The sequence below is a fragment of the Puma concolor genome, chromosome A2 (genome assembly GCF_028749965.1).
Source record: "Puma concolor isolate L17-30 chromosome A2, mPumCon1.1.hap2, whole genome shotgun sequence".
Taxonomy (NCBI): domain Eukaryota; kingdom Metazoa; phylum Chordata; class Mammalia; order Carnivora; family Felidae; genus Puma; species Puma concolor.
Window position 1 is genome coordinate 82663304 of NC_141668.1, and position 26702 is coordinate 82690005.

The 26702-nt window shown below is 34.5% G+C and overlaps 1 protein-coding gene across 1 annotated transcript in view; it reads left to right on the forward strand.

Moving 5' to 3' along the window:
* Nucleotides 1-26702, forward strand: part of SEMA3E (semaphorin 3E) — a 244988-nt gene that overhangs the window by 187115 nt on the left and 31171 nt on the right. The window contains exons 5-13 of the mRNA XM_025929642.2: nucleotides 2359-2452; nucleotides 13256-13375; nucleotides 14487-14629; nucleotides 15813-15927; nucleotides 16336-16405; nucleotides 19325-19469; nucleotides 21122-21344; nucleotides 24084-24175; nucleotides 26399-26440. Of these exons, the coding sequence (XP_025785427.1) occupies nucleotides 2359-2452; nucleotides 13256-13375; nucleotides 14487-14629; nucleotides 15813-15927; nucleotides 16336-16405; nucleotides 19325-19469; nucleotides 21122-21344; nucleotides 24084-24175; nucleotides 26399-26440 (1044 nt within the window). The remainder of the gene's footprint in view (nucleotides 1-2358; nucleotides 2453-13255; nucleotides 13376-14486; nucleotides 14630-15812; nucleotides 15928-16335; nucleotides 16406-19324; nucleotides 19470-21121; nucleotides 21345-24083; nucleotides 24176-26398; nucleotides 26441-26702) is intronic.

Sequence of the window (26702 nt, forward strand, 5' to 3'; positions counted from 1 at the left end):
GTCTTAGCCATTAATCATAAAATGAGATACATATTTGAAATCTTCTGCATAAAAGAAGAAGCGATCTGTCAAGGTACATCCAAGTTTGGACATAAGGCATACAAATATTTGAGTGTCCGGCACTCATTTGTTCTCAGGTTTAAATTTGAGGTTTTGTAAAAGAGTATGTCCTTTTACAGACTCACATCGAATGAAAAATTCCACATGAGCCTGGGTTCCACTTAGTTGTTTGCCAAATGTTAGGGTGGTAGGCATCTTTTTGAATGTAGGTTTCTGTCAATTCAGTCTACTTCTCTTCAAAGCTGAAAACACTGATATGCCAGGTAATTGATACCTCAGACATGTGCTGAAATTCAGCAGTCAGCAACAGCCTCAGGAACCTAGTCATGATTTATACTTAAGAAACCTGTGATCTCTCTAAGAAACTGTGACTTCATCCCCATCACCTGACTACCCTTCTTTGAAGTTTGAGATTCTCTCAATCTTAGAATTCTTCGTTTGCATTTTCTATGTTTCATCTACTTGACAGTTTAAACTTAATATATTGTGCTGACTTGAATAAATAAGCAACATATTTGTTTTTCTCTTCAATTTTAGTGCTGAAGGTATCTAATTTTATCCATTAGGTAAATCACCTTTACCTGTCATTAGTGATAAAAAGTTGAGTTTCAGAATTTTGAAGTTATAGAAAGTCTTGATTTAAGAAAGCACTTCAGTCTCTTTACTGGTTTTCTATAACCAAATATTGGGACTTTTGACTGTGTTAGAAAAAATGTAAAATGTATGTCCTACCTACTTTTCTCAAATAATCCACAAAGTGGCAGTGTGACCAAAGGTCAGATGAGTATTACATTCACACACATGATCTCTTTCTCCTTCATATAGTGCTGTGGGTCAGTTTTTCAAATAGATGAAAACTGTTCAGCACAGCTGTTAGGTGGGAGGACCAAGAATTCGGTCTCATTTTAACAAACTTTTTTTTTTTTCTCATGTCATTGCAAATTGCTCACCTCTGAGGAGCAAAAACAAAAATGTCTCCAATTATTTATTGGTATTCTTGCTCTCTGCTAATTTGTGTAAAATGTAGGAGTAGGGAAAAAAATTGGACTTAAAAAAATTTTCTATGGCTTTTAGCCACCTCTGGGTCGGGAGCGTACATTTGCTCTATAGGCTGTCAATTCCCACAGGTCAATTCCAAGGATAAGTCTGGAAGGTTATAGAAGTCAGGTGAACTCTGCATTTACTGGAAAGGTTTTAGAACAACAGGATCAGAATGGTGATATTAGAAAATCAGAGACAGTAAGAAAAATGTGTCAAATAACAATGCAAGAGAAGGACAGAACAGGTAACATGGAGTAAGGAGTGTGGCTAAGAAAGTCAAAATCAAGCTTGAAAAAAGTGCTGACAATTCTCAAAGGTTATTGAGGACATTAGGATTGTTTTTAGGTTCCTAGTTTACAGATGCGCAGGGCTATTCATAGATACCGATGGGCAGTATCAACAATATTCTGTTGCAAAGTAGTGGGCTTTTTTTTCCTACAAAATTTTACATATTGATTCCTATTGTCACTTTTCCAAAGTACTTTTTTTTTTACCCAAAACATTTATAGCACACTTAATAATAATTACAAAAATGTGCTGAGAGTTTTGAATTCCGAGAATATTCAGAGAATATTCTGTGGTTATGGGTTTGCAGTAGGAACCAATGTAGTAGTGGTTCTTCACAGAAATACTTATTTTCCAGTTTCATTTACGTGACATGAGTCTGACATATTGCTCGTAATGTGACATTTATGCATCTATATTCCAGTAATTATTTATGCAGCCATCATTCTCTAAATTATTAAAGTTAAGTGTCTATACAAAGAATATGTGATGAAGAATTAAAATGGAAATAAATAATCAAAATTGATAGAAAATTTCATCTTTTTCTTTTACGGATGCTTCAAAAAAAATCAATAGTGGCCTTTCTGGAATAAAAGACCATTTCTGTATTTATCGCTGAACCTCCCTTTTAGTAACCTTTCTTCTGCAAGTTTTCATTTCTTTGGAGTATTTAACTGACACATCTCAAGGTAATTAATACTCTCCGCTCAAGTGATAAAAACTGCTAATAACTTCTTTCATTTCATCACCTGTATACCTGCTAGGAAGGAGGGAGAGAATCCATGTGGGCCTGAAAACCCATCTATTTATTTACAAAACCGAGTTTGCTCCTAAATAACTTGATGTTACTCTCTGGTGCCCTGTTTCCGATAGCAGTTCTGTACAAGGTCAAGATGTTTATGTTTTCTCTGAGCAGTTAGATTCTTATTAAAGTTGGCAAATACATAACGGCATGTCTGGTTTTCTTTCTAGGATCCCCTGTTTCATCTGGAACCACACAGGTCAGAGAGAGGAAGGGGCAGGTGCCCTTTTGATCCCAGCTCATCCTTCATCTCTACCTTAATCGGTAATTATTGTCGCCACAATCAGTTGGTCATCATATTGATTTTGAAACGTCAGTCCGATTCTTTTGGCATTTCTTAATATGTGTTGCCTTGTCATATTTATTTATTGGTTCTAAGAACGAGAATGTTAAATTTCAAACCATGCTAAATTGAGCCAATTTAACTCTAAAATAAGTGCAGCTGCTATAAAGTATGCGTGTCATTCTGAAAACACAAATTTCTACTTAATACCTGATATAAAACACCTTGCAGTGTGCCATTTATCGTCCAAAAAATGCAGTTATAGTAACACTTTATAAAAACATCGCCAGCTAGAGAAACTGAACTGTTTTAACATAAGTTAGTTACTTATATTTTACTCTCTGGTTTCCGGGGAGCTTAGATTCTCTTCTTGGTGTCTTTCTCTGTATCAGTAGAAAGTCATCTCAATTGAGAATTAATGTTATTTATCTAAACTCCTGTTAATCTAGAATATAAACTACAGAGGTTGACCAGTTTAAACTTTGTACTAGGGGCGCCTGGGTGGCTCAGTCGGTTAAGCGTCCGACTTCAGCTCAGGTCACGATCTCGCGGTCCGCGAGTTCGAGCCCCGCGTCGGGCTCTGGGCTGATGGCTCAGAGCCTGGATCCTGCTTCCAATTCTGTGTTTCCCTCTCTCTCTGCCCCTCCCCCGTTCATGCTGTGTCTATCTCTGTTTCAAAAATAAATAAACGTTAAAAAAATTTTTAAAAATAAAAAAATAAAATAAAATAAAATAAACCTTGTACTAAATGTCCATATTGAAATAATAGAAAAAGCTGGCATGTCTGATCTAGATATCCATTTGATTCCATTTAATTAGATGAGGTACCTGAATATCTCACTTAAGAGACAGTGAAATTTTTCTTTCTTTTTATTTTTGTCTCTTTCTTCTTTTTCTTTTTCTCTTATATTCTTGGGGTTTAAAAATGGCACACTTGTTGGGTGCCTGGGTGTCTCAGTCAGTTAAGCATCCGGCTTCAGCTCAGGTCATGATCTCACGGTTTGTGGGTTAGAGCCCCGTGTTGGGCTCTGTGCTGACAGTTCAAAGCCTGGAGCCTGTGTCAGATTCTTTGTCTCCCTCTCTCTCTGCCCTCCCCCACTCATGCTGTCTCTCTCTCTCTGTCTCAAAAATAAACATTAAAAAAAAATTTTAAATAGCCCACTTGTCAAAGTACTCCAGCACTGTGAAGATACAATGGAGGAGTTTCCGAGTGTAAAATTGAAGAGAACTATCCCTGACATTTAACTGGGTGCCATTAGAAATCTGTTCCCCCCCCCCAGTGTTGTGAGGTTCTGTTACAGGTATGGCACAGACGTACAAATTTCTATTATTACACGTGCACTGCTTAGAGTTGTATGCTGTTATTAGGTGATCATGTTTGCAGAAAATGGGAAAGTGTAAAATAACATGTAGGGACATCAGATTCAAACTAAAGGGTTAAGACTTAAAACTCCCCACTGAGAAATAATCGAAATACCATATCATTGATTTTGTGTTAATAAAGATATTCCTGTGTATTCTAAGAACTTTATAGTCCCTGAACTTATTCTAGACATTTGATTTTGATGGGCCTTGGATCCCAATCCCACTCTCTGTGCTTCCCCAGCCCAGTCACGGTACTTAAGTCCAAGCAAGCAGAGCTTTGTTGATACATACAGTTGACCCTTGAACAACATAGGTTTGAACTTAATAAGTCCAGGTGTATGCAGATTTTTAAAAAATAAATACAGTACAGTTCTGAGATGAGATTTCACATAGTAATGAAGTTCTTCAGAAGGTTGAATAAAGATATGTAATATTCTTAAAGAATATAAAATTTTAAAGAAAAATAGTATTTTAAGGTAGCTGTGTTCCTCTGCTAACCTATTTGTGTGTGTGTGTGTGTGTGTGTGTGTGTGTGTGTATGAACAAGATATGAGGAAAGGAGAATTTAAATATTAAAATAAGATTGCTAAGTAAGTTTAAACTTTAGTAAGAATCAAAATTTGGGGGGTGATACTTTTGATGAATGCCAGATCCATAAATGTTAGAAATGGCAGCGTATGAATTAAAATACATGTATTTGTTAAACAGTTTTTGTTTCTAATGCTTTCAGTGCTTTGTGGGAGACAAGTTCATAGATTGAAAATTGGAATATGTTTGGAATAGATTTTCTTATTCCTTTTTCTGTACATCTTGCACAGAATGAGACTTCTATAAATATTCACTGAATAGAGTCAATATCCTTCAACAAACAAACAAATTTTGGAATATTCGTAAGAATGTTATAAATGATATTGAAAGTTGAAAATTACAGAGTGAACACTACATCTGTAGAGAAATCCCAAGAAGGTTAGAACTCCATTTATTTTTAACATTTCATTTAAAAGGTTGAAATACTTTATTCAGTCACCCTGCCACTCACCACTAAGCCTCCCTGGAGCTTATTTATGCATGAAACCAGGAACTTAAAACTGAATTTTTTAAGAGGGGAAATATTACTGGAGGGACATTTCCAAGTGAGTTTCATTGAACTTCCAAATCAAATTACACTGTGCCGAAATGTGAAGTGCTTGCCATCTGGGTGGCTGTTTCGCTTATTCAGAAGAGAAATCAAATCCTAAGAGCCCTCCAAACCAAACACAAAAGTTAGAGGAATAATCCCTCCAAAGAGAAGAAATAAAAATATAATTCTTGACATTTATCCACTAGCTTTCATCCCCAAGTACCTCTGAAAGATCACTCACTCACTGTAGATATGAAGCAGCCACTGAGATAGAAACCTGATAACCTGTGTGAGCCAGCAACTCTAAAAGAGAGGAAGTAGAAGTAATTCACCCAATTGAAAACACAGCAAGAATTTGGGCTGGAAAAATGGAGCTACCTGAGTTGGAGTTTGGCAAGCTTGATGTAACTTACTGACAGGGAAAGAATGCGTTAATGTGGTATTTTATGGCCACACGTGTTCTCTGTTGATGGGTTAGGACAAGACTTCAGCAAAATGATGACCATCTTTAGGCCCTGATACTTCTTCGTTTCCTTGTTAATTATAGGTCGCACTACCTGTTTAGGGCCTGCTCACCTTAAGATGTGCTGTCATGATAAGGAATTCAAATTTGTAACAATACTCATAAAACTAACAAGGCCCCCAAAGGGAAAAAAAAATGTGCTGGCAAATCAAAGAACGTCTTTAATTTCTCAACTTTATATACAGTTTTCGTTTCAGTCACTTAAATTCAGTTAGCTGAAGATCACATAAAGTAAAATCTTATGGAAAAACTAAAGAAAGAGTATTTGCTAGGTAAAAGATAAGTTGATGACCATGTTTTATAATCTGATGTAGAAATGAAATGCTGTATCGTGCAGTGGTTCCATGTAAAACAGGTTTTTAGGAGTAAAGCAAGCTATGTTCTCTATGTTCAGAAATCATTTGATATCAAATCTTATATTAATTAGGTTGCTCTTCAAATGCCACTTGGTATTAATATGTTATCTTGGTAGCATATAAATTCATATTGCAGGTGCAAAATTTCTACATGTTTAGCCACATTTCCTGCCCCCCCCCCCCCCCGTGATTAGTAATACTGTATTTTAAATGGTCTTAAGTAACTGTGTGAAGAATATAAGACATCACACCCTGATTTTAAAAACACTTTATTGAAACAATGAATTATTTAGTAAAATAAATTGCTACATTACTTGCCTCTACCTTTCATCCAAAGATACTTAGTACTTACCTTGCTACCAAATAAAAAGTCAAGGTTCTTGGGGCACCTGGGTGGCTCATTCGGTTAAGCGTCCAACTTTTGACTTCAGCTCAGGTCATGATTTCACATTTCACGGGTTCAATCCCCACATCAAGCTCTGCTCTCACAGTGTGGAGCCTGCTTGGGAATCTCTCTCTCTTCCTCTCTCTGTGCCCCTCCCCTGCTCTCTTTGTCTCTCTCTCAAAATAAATAACCCAAAAAATGCAAGAAATATTTTATGTCATATATCATTTTGGCCCAGAAGGAAAATACTGGCTGACTCTTTTTCATCACCTGTGTTGGGTGTAATATTGCAATACTCTTAATAAGTTGATAACACCTTCAGCAACTGCAGGATTTTCCTTATATTTTGTCCTCTCAGTTCTGTTGCCATTTTTTTAACATTTCATTCTGACTCAGATTTGTATCACTAGTCACAGGTGCCATTTAATATTTACCATACCTGATGCGACTAAAGTATGCTAACATGCATGTTACTAGCATTTGGAGGGTATCATTCTAATTTGTCATGTACTTTTTCTTTGCTTTCATAGTGTTCACTTTGTTGTTAGGCTATTTTTAGAATATTTCTGAAATTAAAGACTGACTAAATTTTATTTCAACAAATAACCGTGAATAAGATATTTTACTCACTGAAATTTTCTTTCTATGCTTTTTTTTTTTTTTTTTGGTCCTATATTACCTTTTTCAGCAAATAAATTTAAAAAGTTTATAGCCACTGAAATTTTCTTCCTGCACTTTTATTCATAATAATGAGATCTTTGTGAATATATTTCCTCATTGTATATTCTGTGAATTGGAGGTCAGTGCTGATTGAATGAAAGGAGGTTGGAATATATGCATGGGGAAATTTAAGTGATTATTTCAAGCTCTTAATAGCATGAAAATTTTTTTTAAATAAATTTTCCTTTTAAATTAATTGTATTCAGGACAGAGTTATGAGTTCTGGCACAAAATATGACTTCATAAATATTAGAAAAATAAATGAAACCATCTAAATGAAGGTAAAATGTGTGTCTTTAAAATTGCATCCTCTATAAATATAGCAAGTGAAGTGTATTGGCTTATTTCTTGAAGGCATTCCATTTATATAACATCTGTCCCTAAAGAATATAATTTTTTTAAATTTTTTAAAATGTTTATTTTTTTGAGAGAGAGAGACAGAGACAGAGCATGAGCAGGAGAGGAGCAGAGAGAGAGGGAGACACAGAATCTGAACCAGGCTCCAGGCTCTGAGCTGTCAGCACAGAGCCCAATGCGAGGCTCGAACTCACAAACCATGAGATTGTGACCTAAGCCGAAGCTGGACGCTCAACGAACTGAGCCACCCAGGCACCTCAAGAATTTTTATAATTTCTTATCCAAGTCTGTTGCTCTCTCACATTTGGCAAAATGCCAATTATCCACTTGCTTACTGTTGCTTCTGGCTGTAACTACGAGTTTCTAAGGGGCTCTTTGAATATTTTGTTTATGGATTCCTCAAAACAAACAAACAAAAAAATCATAAGGATAGAAGAAAAAAAAAAAAGTCCAAACAACTGTAACTAATAGGGGGATACTTTCTGCCTGATTTCTTTTAGCATCCTAAGCAGAGAGTGAGTGGGACCTGGGTTGTGGATATTGGAACATACGGATCATTCGTATCCTTCCTCTCCCCTCAAGTGCATTTGGTTTCTGTTTGCCGTGATGCCTGTTTTAGTCATTCTGCAAAATGATGCATCTGATATCAGAATGATTTCCTAAAAGAATTATAGAATTCAGTTATAAAATGAGGCCGTTAAATCAGTCTCCAGCCATGTGCTATCCATAAGGCAAATATAAAATATACTTTACATTATTTAGATGTGTAGACATTTCCAGCATAAATAGGAGAAATGCTTGAGTAAATCTTAAGAAGATAAACTGTGTATTTTTTCTTACCAAATAATTAAAATCTGTATTTCAAACATGGTGAATAAAATCTTGAATCAATTAGTAAGTATACAGCCCATGAGCAAAGCTGTTGATAACTTTCATAAAATACAAAGGCAATGCAATATGTTTAACTGAAACTTCAATTAGAGTTTGTATTGTAAAAAAAGGAATTAGGTAGAAAACTATTTCAATGATGCATTGTAACTTGGAATTATTTACACTGGATTTACTTTGTATCCTGCGAAGAGTCAAATGATTGTCTTATTTTCTTTCATATAAGCAATTTAGTGTAGACACAGTTTTGGGGGCTGAAACTATAAGGGACAAATACTGGAAGAAAATAGAGCCCTGTGTTCATGAATTAAAATGATTAAATATAGCTTTTTAAGGAACAGAAATTCAAGGAACTCTGTTTTTCATATAAATGCCTAATCATTTTTTTTTTCCTGAAGATTTGTGAGAAATCAGGATATTGTCCTCAGTGTTCTTATTGTATTTTCAGAGCTTAATTTAAACACCTAAAATAATTTTTTTTTTTTAAATTTTTTTTTTTTTTCTCAACGTTTTTATTTATTTTTTTTGGGACAGAGAGAGACAGAGCATGAACGGGGGAGGGGCAGAGAGAGAGGGAGACACAGAATCGGAAACAGGCTCCAGGCTCCGAGCCATCAGCCCAGAGCCTGACGCGGGGCTCGAACTCACGGACCGCGAGATCGTGACCTGGCTGAAGCCGGACGCTTAACCGACTGCGCCACCCAGGCGCCCCCTAAAATAATTTTTAAATATGCTCACTTATTAATTCATTATGCTCTTCACTGATTCAACAAATGCTGATTGAGCATTTCCTGTATTCCAGATGCTGTGCAAGAGAATATACAAGACATATCAAGAAGCCTACATTCTACTGAGACATAATGCCAAACATATAAGCAGTTAAAATATAGTAGGATGAGCAGTATGATAGAAATAGGCACCAGGGCTGTGGTGGTACTAGGAATCACTCAACTAACAAAAGTTTAGCCAAGGAAGGCTTCATGGAGGGAATGGGCAGTCGCTGGGTATGGGAGGTAAAACAGGAAAGGAGATGCAGAGTTCCAGGCAAAACATTCCCAGGCAGAGAGAACATAAAAGCTTGGCAGGCTCAAGAAGTTACATGTTGGTCTCTGATTTTACAGGTAACCAAGACCATGAGCTATTGAACAGTTTGGCCACAGCCAAACAGCAGATTTCGAGCTGGAGACTTAGTATGACAGATTTCCAGTGCAGACAGAACTATTGTTGTATCTGTACAAAGAGAGTACATTGAGCATGACAATAATAAGTTTCATTCACCTGTCAGAATACCCTGCAGATGTTCTATTGTCTAATTATAACCACACATGACCATCTAAAATTAACATAACATCAGTTTCCAATATAAGTCAGTGCTATAACAAATGAAAAGTAATGTATGGCATAAAGATCAAGTTGGTTATTTATATTCAGTATATCACAAGAGATAAGATACTAGTTAAATTTCTGGCTAAGTTAATGTGTTTATTGAATATCATGTCTCTATAGACATGTTTCTTTTTAATCCATGAAAATATGATTTATCCAGAAATTTTTTGCACTCTGTAAAATACCAAACTATTGATTCACAAATTTATCTTAATTATGTCAAATTGTTATAATTTTAAAGTAAAGTTGTCGATTAAAATATTGTGATATGTAGTTTACATATTTGTTGTAAACAGTATCAATTATAATGATGCTGAATATTTTGGCTCATTTAATTACTATTAGGTAATATTTGTGCCTAAAGCCTTATTCTACTTTATGGTTTTTCATTAAAGTGTTTTCCTTTGGAAAGTATTTTATCAAGCATAATTACTATCTATTGCTCTGGATTTATTTTGTTCTTTACAATGATAATAAGCTATGAAAGGAGAATCTTTCCCTTCTGAGGAAAACCTAACATTTCCAACAGAAACACATTTGGTTCAGTTTTACACAGCATAGTTTTTTAGCACCTGTCTGGTTTCTTTGAAGTTCAAGTCATACAGTTCATATTGTGTTATTTGGATTGCTCACAAACTGTTTTCTTTTATCTGAATACAAAAAGGGAAATTGGGTAAAATTGGTAATCTATCATCTTTTCCGTTGTGCAGATAACCTGCCTTGGATATAGTAGTGTTTGCTATCCTAAGGTTGCCATCTAGTGGCTCCAAGGGGTACGTGTTTGTTAAGTTGGTAAAACTGATTAAAACAAGTAAAACTTTGACACAGTGTTTCAGACTGGGTGAATGAAATGAAATTGATGTGAAATAATAAGATTATATTCATATAATAGCGTTTTCAAATATCAGAGTTCTAGAAATAGCTTGAGAAACTAAGTTAAATCAAATATTAAAAGCTTAAGGAATAGAAAACGATCATGATTTTTAAGAATTCTAATTTTGTACCCATTATGCATAAAGCATTCAGCCAAGCCCATATTAGGAAAATAAGTTTTGCTTAGAATAACTATATAAAATGGACTTTATATTTTATATGGGGAATATCATGAAGTTTAATAATTAACAACAAAAATATTTCAGAAAAATCCTCACTCTGGTGGTTCAGTAGTCAGTTAACCCTTTTATGGATCAACTCATTCATTTAGGCCATAATGTTCCCCAAGGCCTTTTAATGAATTTAACATTTTATCCATGCTCAAGTAGTGCAGAATGCATCCCACCTGTGGTTCCTATTCCTAACTATTGATACCATTTTATCTCAAAATATGCCTTCTCTACATACAGATATAACTTTTGGCTGAATATACCACTAACTGACTTTGATATAAATTGTGTCGTTTTTTTTCCCTGTTACCAAAGACTATGTTTAAATAAGAGTTCTGATAATACTTTCCCCTATCCAATTATATTTTAAGTCCAGATATAAAGCATCTTTGTTTTTTCAGTTTCTATTATTTTCTCTATCACACCTCTCACTTAGTATACATTTGAGTATATGAGATGAACTCAGTAAATACAGCTTTCTTTAAACTTGTTATCTTGAAAATTTTCAAATACAAAGAAGAATTGAAAGAGGAATAAAATTTACACCTTTATACCATTTACCTTGATTCATTAATTATTAATATTCTCCCACATTTGCCTCTGTCTCTCTTCTTTCTTTTTATATTTATGTATAGTTTAAAGGTGAATTCCTTTGTGGGAAACCTGGATTTTATTTATGTATTTCCTATATTTATTTAAGTATTCATAGTGTATTTTGTGAACCAACAACAACAAAAACAACAAAAAACTATTTCCTTGCCTCTGTATAAATGAAAATTAATTTATAATTATAACATACCTGAAAACTTATTTTTCTCAAGCCTTCAAATTCAATTTGTATCTCCTTATTCTATTTTTTAAATCTGGTAAAACAAAAGCAATTATTTTCACTTTTTAAAAATTTCAGTTAACTCAAGTTGAAAATAAACTCCTTTGTAAAGTGTCCTGTTTACAACATATTTGATTGCTCTTCCAAATTTTCAACCATACAAAGATAGTCTACTCAAGATTTTTCAGACTTTTAAAGGCCTTAACATAGAAAAAGCCCTTTATAAATGCTGAAATAATTTTTTAAATTGAATTAATAAAATGTATAAACATGATATCAAGTTCTCTTAAATTCTGTTTATATACTTGGTTAAATCTTTATACCTGTAAGTTTAATAATTCTAATTCTAAAATTAAATATTCAATTAAATTCATTAAATAAAAATACAATTCATTTCAATTCTCTTACATGTAAAGCACTTTAAATACCATGTGTACACATATCTGTACACATTCCTTATTTCACAGAAAAACATTAGTATGTTGAGTTCAGTATAGTCATCAGTTATATATTTTTAAACCTTACCAGAGTTATATTCTTTATAAGAATTTTACCACCCTAAATTGAGGTTACTGCTTCTCTCTGCTACTCTCATTTGCTTCTTTTCAGAGCTATTTGCCAGGCATAGGCCCGGGACAATCCTTCTGGCATCACTCATGGGCACACTGATTATCTTTTGTTGTCCCTTTGACAAAAGAGAACTCCAAGTCCCTGATACGTGCTGGTCTTCCTCAGTTCCCTGTATCTTTATGTTATTTTTCTATTTGTTATTTTTATTCCCTTCTCATAAGCTATTTTAATGTTTTTCTTGCTGGCTGTCTGCAAGGACACATTGTCATTTCTTGAAACCAAGGACACGTTGTCATTTCAAGGAACCATACATTTCTGGTTCCTTGGTCTGATTTTAGTCTGGGACCTCCACCACATGTTAGAGCCAACTTCATTCATTCTGACTGATTAAGTTATAAATTCTTTATGCCATTCCTATCTAAGCCACAAACTTAAAATTAAATGATAACTAATCATATTATATGTGACTTTGTCAGACTTTGTGGTTCCTACATTAAAATCATGTTATAAGAGGGGCACCTGGGTGGCTCAGTCAATTAGGTGTCCAACTTCAGCTCAGGTCATGATCTCACAGTTCAGGAGTTCGAGCCCCGGGTAGACTCTGTGCTGACAGCTCTGAGCCTGGAGCCTGCTTTGGATTCTGCGTCTCCCCCTATCTCTGTCCCTCTCCTGCTCACACTCTGTCTCTCAAAAGTAAACATTAAAAAAAATTTGAAAAATAAAATTATGTCAATGGAAGCAATTTCTTGTTCCAAGGATTCGAGTGAGCTGACTTGCATATAGTACCAATAATAATAATACCTTCATATGAAGGCTAAAAGAAGTTTAATAAAATAAGATGAATCACATTACTTATCAAATACTCATATAGGTCTTAGTATATGTCAGCTATTCTTTGAAGTGCTTTACTCTTTATAATACTTTTGAGTGCTATTCCTATTTGTATGTGAGGAAACTGAGACACAGGTAGGTTAAGCACCTAGCCCAATTTCACACAGCTAGTAAGTGGTCAAATCAGGATTCCAAGCCTGGCAATATGAATATACCATCCATGCTCTTATGTTAATTCCATAGGTTGTATGTGCAGTAAACCTGGATATGTTTACTGTAATTGTGGCTTATATATGGCCGTCAGATCCAGAAACAAATACTGACTTCTTTTTAACTGACGTTTCCCTGTAGGTAGTGAATTGTTTGCTGGCCTCTACAGTGACTACTGGGGCAGAGATGCCGCGATCTTCCGGAGCATGGGTCGATTGGCTCATATTCGCACCGAGCATGACGACGAGCGCCTGTTAAAAGGTGGGGTTGAGGAGAAAAGAGTATGTAAATCAGAACTGAAAACAAGTCTAGAACTCATGAGAAACTTGCCATGTTTTGATAATAGTAATAATACAAATGCCATTGATAGTGTTTTACAAATTTCAGCATTTTTTATTAGTAGTGTTCTTGAAAATCTGCAATATACATATAACATTTTATATCACAATGGATTGACATTATTATAAAACCATGTTACCCCCATAACAATACGTAGAAATCAGAATTTAAATGGAGAAAACCAACTAAATACATGAAAAGCAAAAAAATCCTTTCATCTAGTAAGTAGCTTTGTTTTCTCTTGTCAGTTGGTATAATTTTGGATGAATTGATTCCATTGTTTTACTTGTTTTAATAGGATCACATTGTGTTTAGAGACAAATTAAACCCTAGGAAAATCAGTAGCCATTCATTGGTAGAATTCTTTATAAGGAATAATGTTTATATTTGGGCACCCTGACCTATCCAGAGATTAAAGTATCATTTAATAGTGTTTTTGTTATTTTTAGCCTTTTTATTAACCTTTAGTCATTACTGGCAGCATGTTACCATTAAAATATTTGACATACCATATCAGTCAAGGGGGTTCACTCAGATCCCTTAGACTACAAACAGAAAGACTTAAAATACATTTGCTACCTTAAAATGGTCTTCTGTGAGCTACCCTGATAGATAATCTATGAACTTAAAAAATTGATAAACTTCTCTATTAAAACTTCTCTATTAGGTATTTATGTTGACTTTTTATATATTTGGGAGGAAATTTATGCAGATGATCACCCTCATGCCCCTAATCTGTTCTTTGAATGAATTTTAAGGTATGCTGTTTCAAACTGATTTTTCCTTTCGTGACTCTTATTTTCCTATTAAAATTGCCTCTAATAGTTCCAAACAAAATGTTAGTTTGCAAAGAGAATGGAGATATCTACATGATTTTAGTGTGCATACAACATTTAAAGGAAATAACTTTATTTCTTCATGAAATGTTGAAAGTTACGCTGAAGTGTTTGTGTGATATGTAATATATTAGAATAACCTTGTCATTTTCTTGTAATAGCTGTTTTACTTTTCTTCTACCTTTTTATACCTGTAGAACCAAAATTTGTAGGTTCATATATGATTCCTGACAATGAAGACCGAGATGACAACAAAGTGTATTTCTTTTTTACCGAGAAGGCCCTAGAGGCAGAAAACAGTGCCCATGCAATTTACACCAGAGTGGGGAGACTCTGTGTGGTGAGGACCGCCTTTCTCTCTCATCCATGTGCTTAGCTCACAATTTATGGTCAGGCCTTGGTCATTTGTTCGTTTTTTTTTCCTTTATTTTTTAAGTTTCTTTTTAAGTTTTGTAAGTTGATTTACTTGATAGAGCAAGAGAGAGAGAGCGTGAGCAGGGGAGGGCCACAGAGAGAGGGAGAGAGAGAATTCCAAGCAGGCTCTGCACTGTTAGCACAGAGCTTGACACGGGACTTGAACTCACGAACTGCGAGATAATGACTTGAGCCAAAATCCAGAGATAGATGTTTAATGGACTGAGCCACCTAGGTGTCCCAGTAGGCTTTCTACTATAAAATACTTTCTAGTATTCTGTAGGCTGCCTAAAATCAGTATTTGCCGTCTAATAATTATACTTCACATCTCCTGAAGGTTTGATATTGTTTTTTTTTTTTTTAAATTCATTTATTTTTGAGGGTGGGGGGAGAGAGAGAGAGAAAGAGAGAGAGAGAATCCCAAGCAAGTTCTGCACTGTCATCACAGAGCCTGATGTGGGGCTCAGTCCCATAAACCATGAGATCATGACCTGAGCTGAAATCAAGAGTTGGACGCTTAACCAACAGATAGGCTGTTGGGAGACATTCAAAATCAACTGAAGGAGCAATATATATTGACAGATTGCTAATAATATTACAGCTGTTAAGTTACTTTGATATTTCAGAATAAATTGAAGAAGAAAGTTATAAATACATATGTATAGCCATGGATGTACATTTGTGTGTATATATGTGTGCAAACATATAGGTATGGTGTGTGCATATGTATGTGTATGTAATTCAAGATTTTTCTAAGAGAAAAAAATAATGGTGCTTTTTCTGAGATAAGCAGATTATTTATCAATAAAATAATATTGAAGGTTACCGTTACCAGTGCTTTATATAAGAAACACCAGTCTATTAGCATTCTTTAACACCTGGAAAGTATATTTAATGGACAGAGTAAAAGTATACTAACCAGGCGGAAGGTGGAAATCTCAAAGAATGTTTATGGGGAAATGCATCTGTGGTATTATTTGAGTATTAGGCTCCAGTTTCCAGATTAAATAAAAAAGCTACAACTCTTGCCATCTGCCTGTTTAATTTTGCAAAATTTGTTGTTAAAAAGTTCTTTTTGGTACTCATTTGCATGATTTTGTTTGTCACAGAATGATGTGGGAGGACAGAGAATACTGGTCAATAAGTGGAGCACATTCCTCAAAGCAAGACTCGTTTGCTCAGTACCAGGAATGAATGGAATTGACACGTATTTTGATGAATTAGGTAAATCTTACTGAATTGAAAGAATTAAATGTTACTCTTTGATGTTTGTTCCCCTCAATAAACCCTCACTATCTCACTTATGGAGACTTGCTTCCTGCAGTGTGCAAGTTTCCGTTCTTCTCATTTTGGCCAGGTCCACAAGGTGGGGTCAAAGGAGTTGCAGGAACAGGAGATCCCTCTGTGTAGTTGACAGTCAGCACCTCGTTCCTTCCGTAAGGCCCAGCTCAGAGTCATCCTGAATAGCCAAGTATTTCGCTTTTTTGTGATTTGGTCAGGGTCGTATGACCGTGTATGGAAAGACATTGATATCTTATATCTGTAATGGATTCTTAGCTACTTTATGTCAATATATTTTCTTTACATGCAAAGAGGACTACAAATACTAATGTAATGGACTTTAATTTTCAGAGGATATTTTCTTGCTACATACCAGAGATCCTAAGAACCCAGTGATATTTGGACTCTTTAACACTACCAGGTGAGAAATGCATATGGTCAATAAAAACATTATGAAACAAAATATGCCTTACCCTTTCATGCTGTCTGTAAGTTGGAAATACTGTTGACCCATTGTCATTGTCATTGTCTCTTTTTTATGTCACCAATTTCTCTTTGTTCTCATGTTTGCTAGTTTTCTTTCATTTTTAAAGCCAGGATCTCAGTTCAGATCTGCGTGTCTGTTTGAAGCACCCCAGCATCCTTCTGTGCTCAGTATCCTAATTTCCTCCCTCTCTGACCTACAATAGGATGATTTTCTTCTCATATAGTTTATAAGATCCGAGTTTTGGGTTATAGAGGGTAGAATAATTACTTTAATTGTCATATACTTTTCCGAGTCAGGTTTTCAAACGTCTTTGTCAACTGTTACTCAGTTTTGGAAGTTTTTCCTCTGGCTCTCTGATGTTATGCTTTTAGATTATACCTTGACAGAATCCATGGTTCCCATCACTATGATTTTATTTACCCACCTCTCTTGCTTTAAATGACTGTCTTCCAACACTGGTTTATATCAGTTCACCAGTACTTGTCAGTTGCCATCTATAAGAAATACTCCTTGATTCCTTAATCAAGAGCTCTTAAATAGAGCACTCTCTCTTATGCTCACTCTCTTACTCAGGCTGTCCCAGTCCTATGTGGATTCACAGAGAACATGTATTTATGATTTGCTTTCCATGTTTTAAATAAGATGTTTAAGTTTAGGGCCGAGAATCTATTACTTTTCTCTTTAACATGTTTTATTTTATGTCCATTGAGGAGTGTTGGTAAAAATGAAATACTACTTCATGTGTGGCAGTACATGAATGAAAAAATATTACTAGCATCAGTTTTGGCTGAAAGTTTACACATATAATTTCTTGAGTGTGTCTTTCCAGATAGGAGAGACTGGAGCCGAAATGAATGGAATGAGAAGTAAAGAATATCCCTCAATTCTCTAGACAAGTATAGAATGCCAGAACTCACTTCCTCTTTTGCACTGCACTGGTCTTCAGCTATGTTGTAATTTTTACCTTGTTTGTTCTCGATCTCTCCACAAAGTTGTTTATTTTTTTCAGCAGGTGATTTCTTATGGTCACTTTGAAAAAAAAATAATAAAGTTCTTTTGATAAATATTGTGCAATTGTAAGGAGACCTTCTCTTCAGCAGAGAAATATGGAAACAATTTTGCTATCAGTTCTTCCTTGATGCAAAGAAAATTAGTGAATGTAGATTGGAAGTTGTCACAGTCCACAGTCCTCACTTTTTTTTTTTTTAACTTCATCTTCGCTTTCATGCCTGTAAGGAATTTAGACGTTGCAGTCTAATCCCATGGTTTTATAATAAATAAAAGCTATGGGATAACCAGAATAGTTTTTCCACAGGTTAGTATGATCACTTTGTACGGTACTTTCCTAAATGATAGCATAATGGAACTGTCTAGATTTCAAAGACAACACATTATTTTTTCCCATAATTTCAATTTTGACTGTTCATTTTTTACATAAATCTGAGGAAAAGGTGTCCCAGCTGTTACCTGACTTAAAGGTTGATATTTGTAGCATAGTGATCAAAGGTTTATTGCCACTTTAGTTGGGAGACTATCTCTGGTTTTCTCACTATCGGAGGCATTTCCAATTGCTTCAAGGTGTGTTATAAGATGTGTGAATTGATGTCCTAAGACAGTAACATAACTGCTGCTCTACAGGTGTCTCAGAGTATAGGAACTTTTACGTTTATAAAGAACTATGTGTTGTTGAAACTATGTGTTGAAAGCACTTTCACAAACATTAATTATTTTGCTTCTCACAGTGAGGAGGCTGGGGAAATGTTTGAATTTGTTCAGATAATACCAAATTAAGAGATGTGGCCAGGTTTTTAAAACAAATTATTTAAAAATTTCCTTTTTGCAGAAATTTATCACAAATGTCCCCAGTAAAACCCATTGTAGTCAACTGGTGTCTTTATCCTTTATAAGTAGAACTTTTTATTTAAAAAAATGATTCTAATTGCTGATAGTTCTGGAGGTAAAGATTCTGAGTTTTATACAATTTAAGTCATTTTCCCAAAATTAATCTAGTGTAATCCAGTCATCTTTCCACTCTAGTGCAGTTTCAGTGACCTGGAAGTCACTGGAGAAGGGAACATACAGCAAGCTTATTAATGCCTGTATGACCTAACATAAAGAATGGAACAAAGTCCCAAAGTTTCATGAGACTTTTACTTGTTATTTAATCATATACATTGAGAAATCAAATAAAATTTGAACGGAATTAGCAATACTAACAGCGTAGTGATTAGGTGAGCACTGTCTACTCAGAATATGAAACAGCATACAAGGAGATAAAGCTTAAAATGAATAATTCAGGGGCACCTGGGTGGTTCAGTCACGTAAGCATCTGACTTTTGATTTTGGCTCAGGTCATGATCTCACGGTTCCTGAGATGGAGCCCTGCATGGGGCTCTGTGCTGACAGCACGGAGCCTGCTTGGGATTCTCTCTCTCCCTCTCCCTCTGCCCCTCCCCTGCTCATGCTCTCTCCCTGTCTCAAAATAAATAAACTTTAAAAAAATGAGTAATTCAACTTGGGAATGAATCTTTTTAAATATTCAGGCGATATTTTCCTTAATAAAAAATATAAAGACATAATGTAAGATTTAGAAATAAAGTGAGGTGACAAGTGTCACTTTTTTTAGTCTAACAGTGCCATTTTCAGTTTCTTGTAATAAGGTAAAGAAACGGTAAGTTTTAGAGTTCCAGTACTTGAAATATTGCAGTAGTTCATTTTTGTAGAATATCCTATACTTAAGATGTTGCAACTGTTTTATCCAAAAGACTTTATCCTTATTTCTGTAGTCTGAAGGATTTGATTAGATGACTGCTAGTCAGCTCCAGTATAGTAATTATCTTTTTTTTTTTCCAGTAACATATTTAGGGGGCATGCAATATGTGTCTATCATATGTCTAGCATCCGGGCAGCCTTTAATGGACCATATGCACATAAGGAAGGACCTGAATACCACTGGTCACTCTATGAAGGAAAAGTCCCTTACCCAAGACCTGGTTCTGTAAGTTATCTCATTCAGCATCCTTCCTGGCTTTTAGAAGGAAAATGCCAATACAAAAGTGCTCCTAGAGTTCCAGAAGTTTCACCACTCACCTGTGAACTCATGCTGCTGACATTCTCCCTGATTAGCCAAGCTTTTGTGCTTTTACTTACATGTGTATCTAAAAACGATGATGCCGATGACAATGATGATGAATTTGTGTCATGTGTCCTGTGCAAAACTATGTTGGAAAAATGTCAGCTCATTGTATGTGCTCACAGACCACGGAGAACAAACATTTAACTTGTCATACAAGTCAAAAGTCTACACTTTGTCTTGAGCAGCTGGTGAAAACCCATCGCTGTGCTCATTCCACAAGTACTTGCAAGTCAAGTAGAAACCATTTTTGCAGAGCCACAATTCAAAGTGGAAACAAACCTTACCTCCATTAACAAGTGTAAAGCTTTACCATTTCAATCATTCTCACTAGCTTAAAATTATTACTTCCAGTAAGACATAAAGTATACTTTATTTCACTCTATTGATTGAAATTACAATTTAAATGGAGAAAACCCACTCCTGTGGCTTTGCTGGAAATGCTTCTTGAAACCACATGGTATTAAAGGAGATTTGGAGGAAGTGACTGGTTACTGAACTGCTTCCAGGCTGGTCCAGAATGTTTCCAATTATGTATCATGTAAGTACACTCCAGTGAAAAATTCAGGCCAAATTAAGAAATATGACCTGAATTTTAAAACAGACCATTAAAAATGCCCTCTTTGCAGAATCTGATTACTACACTACTGTATTTATACTCTAAAGTGGAAAATTCTTTATCAACATAATCAATGCAATTGCTGCTGATTCTGGAGGGAAATATACGAAATAAGGGAGTGCTTAATAACAAGCATGAATCAACACACTTAAAGGTATTCCAAGAAGTTACTTAGGTGCTGTTGAACATTTATTTTTAGAGTCAATAAATTAAGAATTTAAGCATGTTTTTGCAAATATTTCTCACTTTCTCAATTTATTGTGTTGAATCCATACAGAAATAATATAAATTCATGCAGATTACAGTAGAATGGAGAGGGTTTTTTTTTTTTCTTAATTAACACTGACAGAATTTAAATAGTTTTCTTTGTTACGGCACCAAGATTGTATAGTCAGTGAGTCTGCTGAAACCATCACCAATCATATTATCTTAGTCTCAATAATGGGAAAACTATTTTGTGCAGTTGTGATCCTTAATTCGGGAGGAGGATTTAGCACAACAAAGAGGCTTTTGCTCTGTTATAAACAATACATGGTTTATCTTCAAAACTTAAATTACAATGTGAAAAAATTTAAAACTTTCAGAAAATGGGAAATAATAACAGTATTTATGATGATATTCATTTTTACCACCTTCAAATTGTACAGTATTAAATATACTTCACTTTCCCAAGATATCACTGCTTTCTGTATTTTTCTAGTGCTGCATGTTTGGGATGATTCAGTCTTTATTTGCAATTGTTAATGCAGATTTTATTTCTCTAATGAAGGATATGTGGTTACTAAGTATTTCTAACTGCAGTTAATTCATTGAACACATCCAGTTTTCTGATTGTTTTCATAATTGATTGCAAATTTGCTCTTTATGCATAAGACAAAAATATCCACTTGTATTGCAGTGTGCCAGCAAAGTTAATGGTGGGAGGTACGGAACTACCAAAGACTATCCTGATGAAGCCATCCGATTTGCAAGAAGCCATCCACTTATGTACCAGCCCATAAAACCTGCCCATAAAAAACCAATCCTGGTAAAAACAGATGGAAGATATAACCTGAAACAAATAGCAGTGGATCGAGTGGAAGCTGAGGATGGCCAATATGATGTCTTGTTTATTGGGACAGGTAAAGAGATTACAAAGTACTGAGACGCATGTACTGAATCTTAAAATCATTAACATTATTAATATTTTTAAAACCTATCAACAAATCTATTAATCCATTAGCCTATTTGTACACTGCTTTTTTTTAATGCTTTTATTTATTTTTGAGAGAGAGAGAAAGACACAGAATCTAAAGCAGGCTCCAGGCTCTGAGCTATCAGCACAGAGCCCAACATGGGGCTCAGATCACAAACCACAAGATCATGACCTCAGCCAAGGTCAGACACTTAACCAACTGAGCCACCCAAGTGCCCCTGCACACTGCTTTTTCTCTGCAGTGGAAGAGAGGATTTGAGGCGGTTACAGCCCATAATTCCTGATACACAGTCAATATCCTTGAATAAATGGATTAGGATTAATTAATTTTCATAAACAGCATTGGTTCCAGACAGAACTTCTCCTAGAGAAAGTAGGCTGCCATAGCAAGGATGGTTCTGCACTCAGTCCCCAGATCCCTTCCCGCCTTTGGCTGTTAAGTAAGGTCTCAAGATTTGTTAAACAGCTTGGGACAGTAACTTCACCTGAGTCTATAATCATAACACTGCTTATCAGGCCCCATCAGAATCATCCATTTGTACAAAAATGGGCCATTTGTTACCCATAATGGAGGCAAACTTTTAGAGCAAAGCTATAATATCCTGCATTAATAAAACAATAAATATGCTGAAAAGGGACATTTTCAAATAAATATATAACTTCAATTCCATACATATAGCTTGTGGAAAAGAATTTGAAATCTTTGAACCTTTTGGCATCTGGATAATAGATAAAAATTCTGTCAAGTACTTTAAAAATCTATAGACATTTAAAAAATCTTTTAAATTATCATTTCTTTTTTTTTATATACATTATAATCATTGCTATAGCAGTTGGTATTTAGAAGAGTAAGCATCCTACCATACGTAACTTTAATCACAGACATAATTCTACAGAGACATTGCATATACTTAGATCAGGAACCAGAATATGATACTAATATTGGTGCTTGGGCCTCTCCACTCACACTTTTTTATTTTTTTTTTAAATTTTTTTTTTTTCAACGTTTATTTTATTTTTGGGACAGAGAGAGACATAGCATGAACGGGAGAGGGGCAGAGAGAGAGGGAGACACAGAATCAGAAACAGGCTCCAGGCTCTGAGCTATCAGCCCAGAGCCCGACGCGGGGCTCGAACTCACGGACCGCGAGATCGTGACCTGGCTGAAGTCGGACGCTTAACCGACTGCGCCACCCAGGCGCCCCCACTCACACTTTTTTAAAAAGTAAAGATTTCAGTAAGGAAACCTTCATCTGATTTGCAGAAATTGATCTCTGGTGTAGGCTGTATTTTATCCTTATTTTAGGAGGTTAATGTTCATGATATTCTCTGCACTGCAGATTCAAGATTAACAAAGTGTCACATTTCTTTAACAGACTTCAAATTACTTGGCCATGAATTCACTCATAGTGACATTAATAGAGCTTTTTCTTTTCAAGAGTCATAAGTAAGAAAAATATTTGATAAAAATTAATCATGGGAAAAGGTATGTTATTTTTAACATATTTATGACCTGGAAAAGTACCGGTCATAAACAGTATATCAGTCCAAGACTGTTTTTAGAAATACTTTCTTGTTAGATTGACCAAAGCTATTTGAGAGAATTCCAGAAATATCAGATAAATATTTATGCTATCATGTAAATGATTTTTAACTCAAAGATACCATCATATTGAGCCACAGCTTTTCAACACAAAAGAAGATATTTGATGAATGTGTGGTGAGTACATTGGAAAATCTCACAAATGATAATGATTTTTCCCTGTGCTTTAATATTGTATGGGTGTGTATAAAATACTGTATATAGGAAGGGTCTTTATTGCAAGTCACTAGTTGCAAATTAATAATTTGAGTTTCATCTTTGTGTTTTGCTTGATATAATAATTTTAAGGTGCTATGTATTCTTGGCTTAAAAATTATAGTTTGGATTCCTTTTCATGTATTATATAGGTAATTTTTACTCATTTTATTTTAATCAAATTTTATTAACCCACCCTCATGATTTGGTAATTTTTAAACAAACTGCTTACATACCATAGAAATTCTTAGACCAGCACCTTCAAAGTGCTTATTTTCCTGAGCTATTTTTAGCACTACACCACATTATTCTTACAAGCAAATTAGTGTCTTATTAAAATTTTTATTGGAAAGAACAAGCTCAGAATATCAAGTATAATAAAAATTAGGTGAAATTTTAAATTATGAATTTAAATTTATAAAATTATTCATAATTACAGAAGTTAAATGATTAGTACGGGAGGACTTATGCTGTTCTCTCGGTAGTATATACTGACATTTTTCTTATTAAAAGTGTATATATATGTAATATAGTACCAGATATAATTGTATATATATTAATATATTTTGGTTTCTCAGTCTTTAATTGAGTTTCTGAATCACATTATTTGAAAAATAATTACATATTATTTGGTCTTATTTCTTAGCCAGACATACAGTTTTTTTTGCCCTTTTTATTTTTATTTTTTTGCCATTTTAAAATATGAATGTATGAGTGGTCATATTGTTTTAACTAACAATGAGTAAAATTTTAATACATCTAGATCTCAAATCTTATTCAAATTCATAGGTGCTGCATGGTTTTTAATTGTTTGAAAACCAGATTGTGATAAGCTTCTGGTTTATCTCTTCTTTTGCTTTCTTACAGATAATGGAATTGTACTGAAAGTAATCACGATTTATAACCAAGAAACAGAATCAATGGAAGAAGTAATTCTAGAAGAACTTCAGATATTCAAGGTATTTTTAGTAAAAAAATAAAATGAAATGAAATAGCCAACATTTATGTATTAACAATTGCCAATGAGTTGCAAATATTAAAGATGCTGGCTCACTTTTATTTTTCTTCTAACAGGTATGTTGTGAATTCAGAGTGAATCTGAAGAGAGAAATGGTTTAAAATCCTGATGCATCTGTTTGATTATTGTAGACTTTTCAAATGAAAATGCTAATATTAACCTAGCTAGCATGAACTGTGACTTAAAGAAATAACACATACCACATACGAATTCCAGAATCATTATCGCAGGGTCTCATTTTACAAATGTACTGTCAACACAGACAAAGCAGTAGGTTTCATATTGTGCACGTTGGGATATGATAAGCATATCGCCTTTTATTATAACATAGCAATTACACAAAGAATTTACTAAAAAAGAGAAAACTGCAAAATGATAATGGAAGGATTAGACATGACAAAAGCAATTGTATGCATACACACACACACACACACACACACACACAGACTCAAGTCTCAATATTTAAGGCAGTTATGGTCTTTAGAATCACCATGAACACTAAATTAGTGAATACTGACTGATGCTCCTATGGGAAATAGAAGGTTACGTTCCTGTGGGCCTCTAGTCACAACAGTTTTGTCAACTGATCAATATACAGCATTGTTCTTTTTGTGTTTTTATTTAAAGACACTTTATTTCACATATAGTTTATTAACTAACATTGAACTTTGTTCCACAGCACTATAACTCATGCCTGAACAAATCTTATTTAACACATGTATTTTCCCACAATGCACATCACAGCCTTTGGAAGCTTAGAAACACTATACAGTGCTTCAACACTTTGCATAAAGGCTGTTTTAAACATCACAATTGCCAACACAAAGCACGAAATAGACCATCGAAAGGACACTTGTTTACAATACAAAAGCTGAAACAAGAAGGCAGAGTGTTGCAATGATTGACCTCTGTTGGGGTCATACTTATAAGGCAACTAAAATGTATTGCTTCTGTGTGCCTGCACATGTCCATGAATGACCACAGGATACCATAAGTATTAATGAAGGGATTACAAATAAATTTAAGCAATTCAGAAAATTTGCAAAAAAAAAAAAAAAAAAGTCTGTAAATTATTAAGATTGACTGTATGTGTATGTAATGAATATGTATGAAAATATTTTTATTGATAAAAAACAGTTCATTTCATCTTAGCTGTCTAGAGATTAGATTCCCCATAGCTGCACCCAAAACTGACCATGTTCCTATCTCAACCAGAGCAGCTATGTTTTTGTCTATCTTGCATATTGGATTTCTCTGTAAGATTTCATTTCACAATAGTGACCATAGCTACTATATTAGGAGCCTTCCCCCACAGTATCTTGTTTATATCAACACTAAAAAACATTATCACTTGAATGAATAAATAAGTGCATGTATGCATTAATAAAGTGTTCTATAGTTTAAAATATTGAAAAAAATATTGACACGGGATCAAATTTTCTCTTTCAAAAAATAATTCTTTGAAGGATAATCATCCATCGTGTAGATCTCACCTGCCTCTTGCTTGTCTGCTTGCAGAACCCTTCTGAGTTGTGGTACTCATTAGAGACCCTCTAGTTTTAATCACCAACCGTAAAATAACACACAGGCTCTCAAAACGTTGTGATAGATTTTCTTTCCTCTGGTGCACTTCTGAGGCAATGAAGTTATTCATCTTTCTCAGAGCATCCTGGGTTCATAGTGTTTGACCACAATAACTCCCAACAGAAAAGTATTCTGATAGACTTGGATTAAAACAATTAAAGGTCACATGGTTTCCTAATAATAACACCAATTGAAAGACATAACTGTTTCACTTCTACTGGTTCAAATTGTAAGAAAGAATGCTGTGCCTTTATTATTTTATTTAGAGATATTTGGGTTTCCCAAACAAGACTAATATTCAAACCCAAATACAAAAATTACATTTCAGAAACAAATGGTAAGCTACTTAGATTAGCCACTACTTTTTTCATCTTACATATCTGTTCTACTCCATTAAAAAGATTTTTTTTAAAGAAAGCTATATTTTAATGTAATTATGTTTTCCTATTGATTTGCTAAAATGAAAGCTATGGACTAGCATAGAACCACTCACATACCTAATAGGAGTTCAGATGATTGCAACCATATTAAGGTATATTCCTATGTTTCTTTAATAACAACTTTAAAAAATGTCTTGCAGGATCCAGTTCCTATTATTTCTATGGAGATTTCTTCAAAGAGAGTAAGTTGTGTGTATGTGTTTGTGTTCTATATGTGAATAAAGGCAAGAATGAAGAGCATAAGTACATGTGTTTATACATAAACAAGTTACAGTTGTATTCTAGTAAAAATACATAGTGGTTTACATGTAATAGGTTTCTTTATTTTCTCTTATTGGAGGAAAGTACATGAGAGTAGATTTACCTCTATAATCATGATAGGATGTTATTCTGTAATTTTTTTGTTAACATTTTTAAGGGCAAAAATAACGGTAATGATGGTAA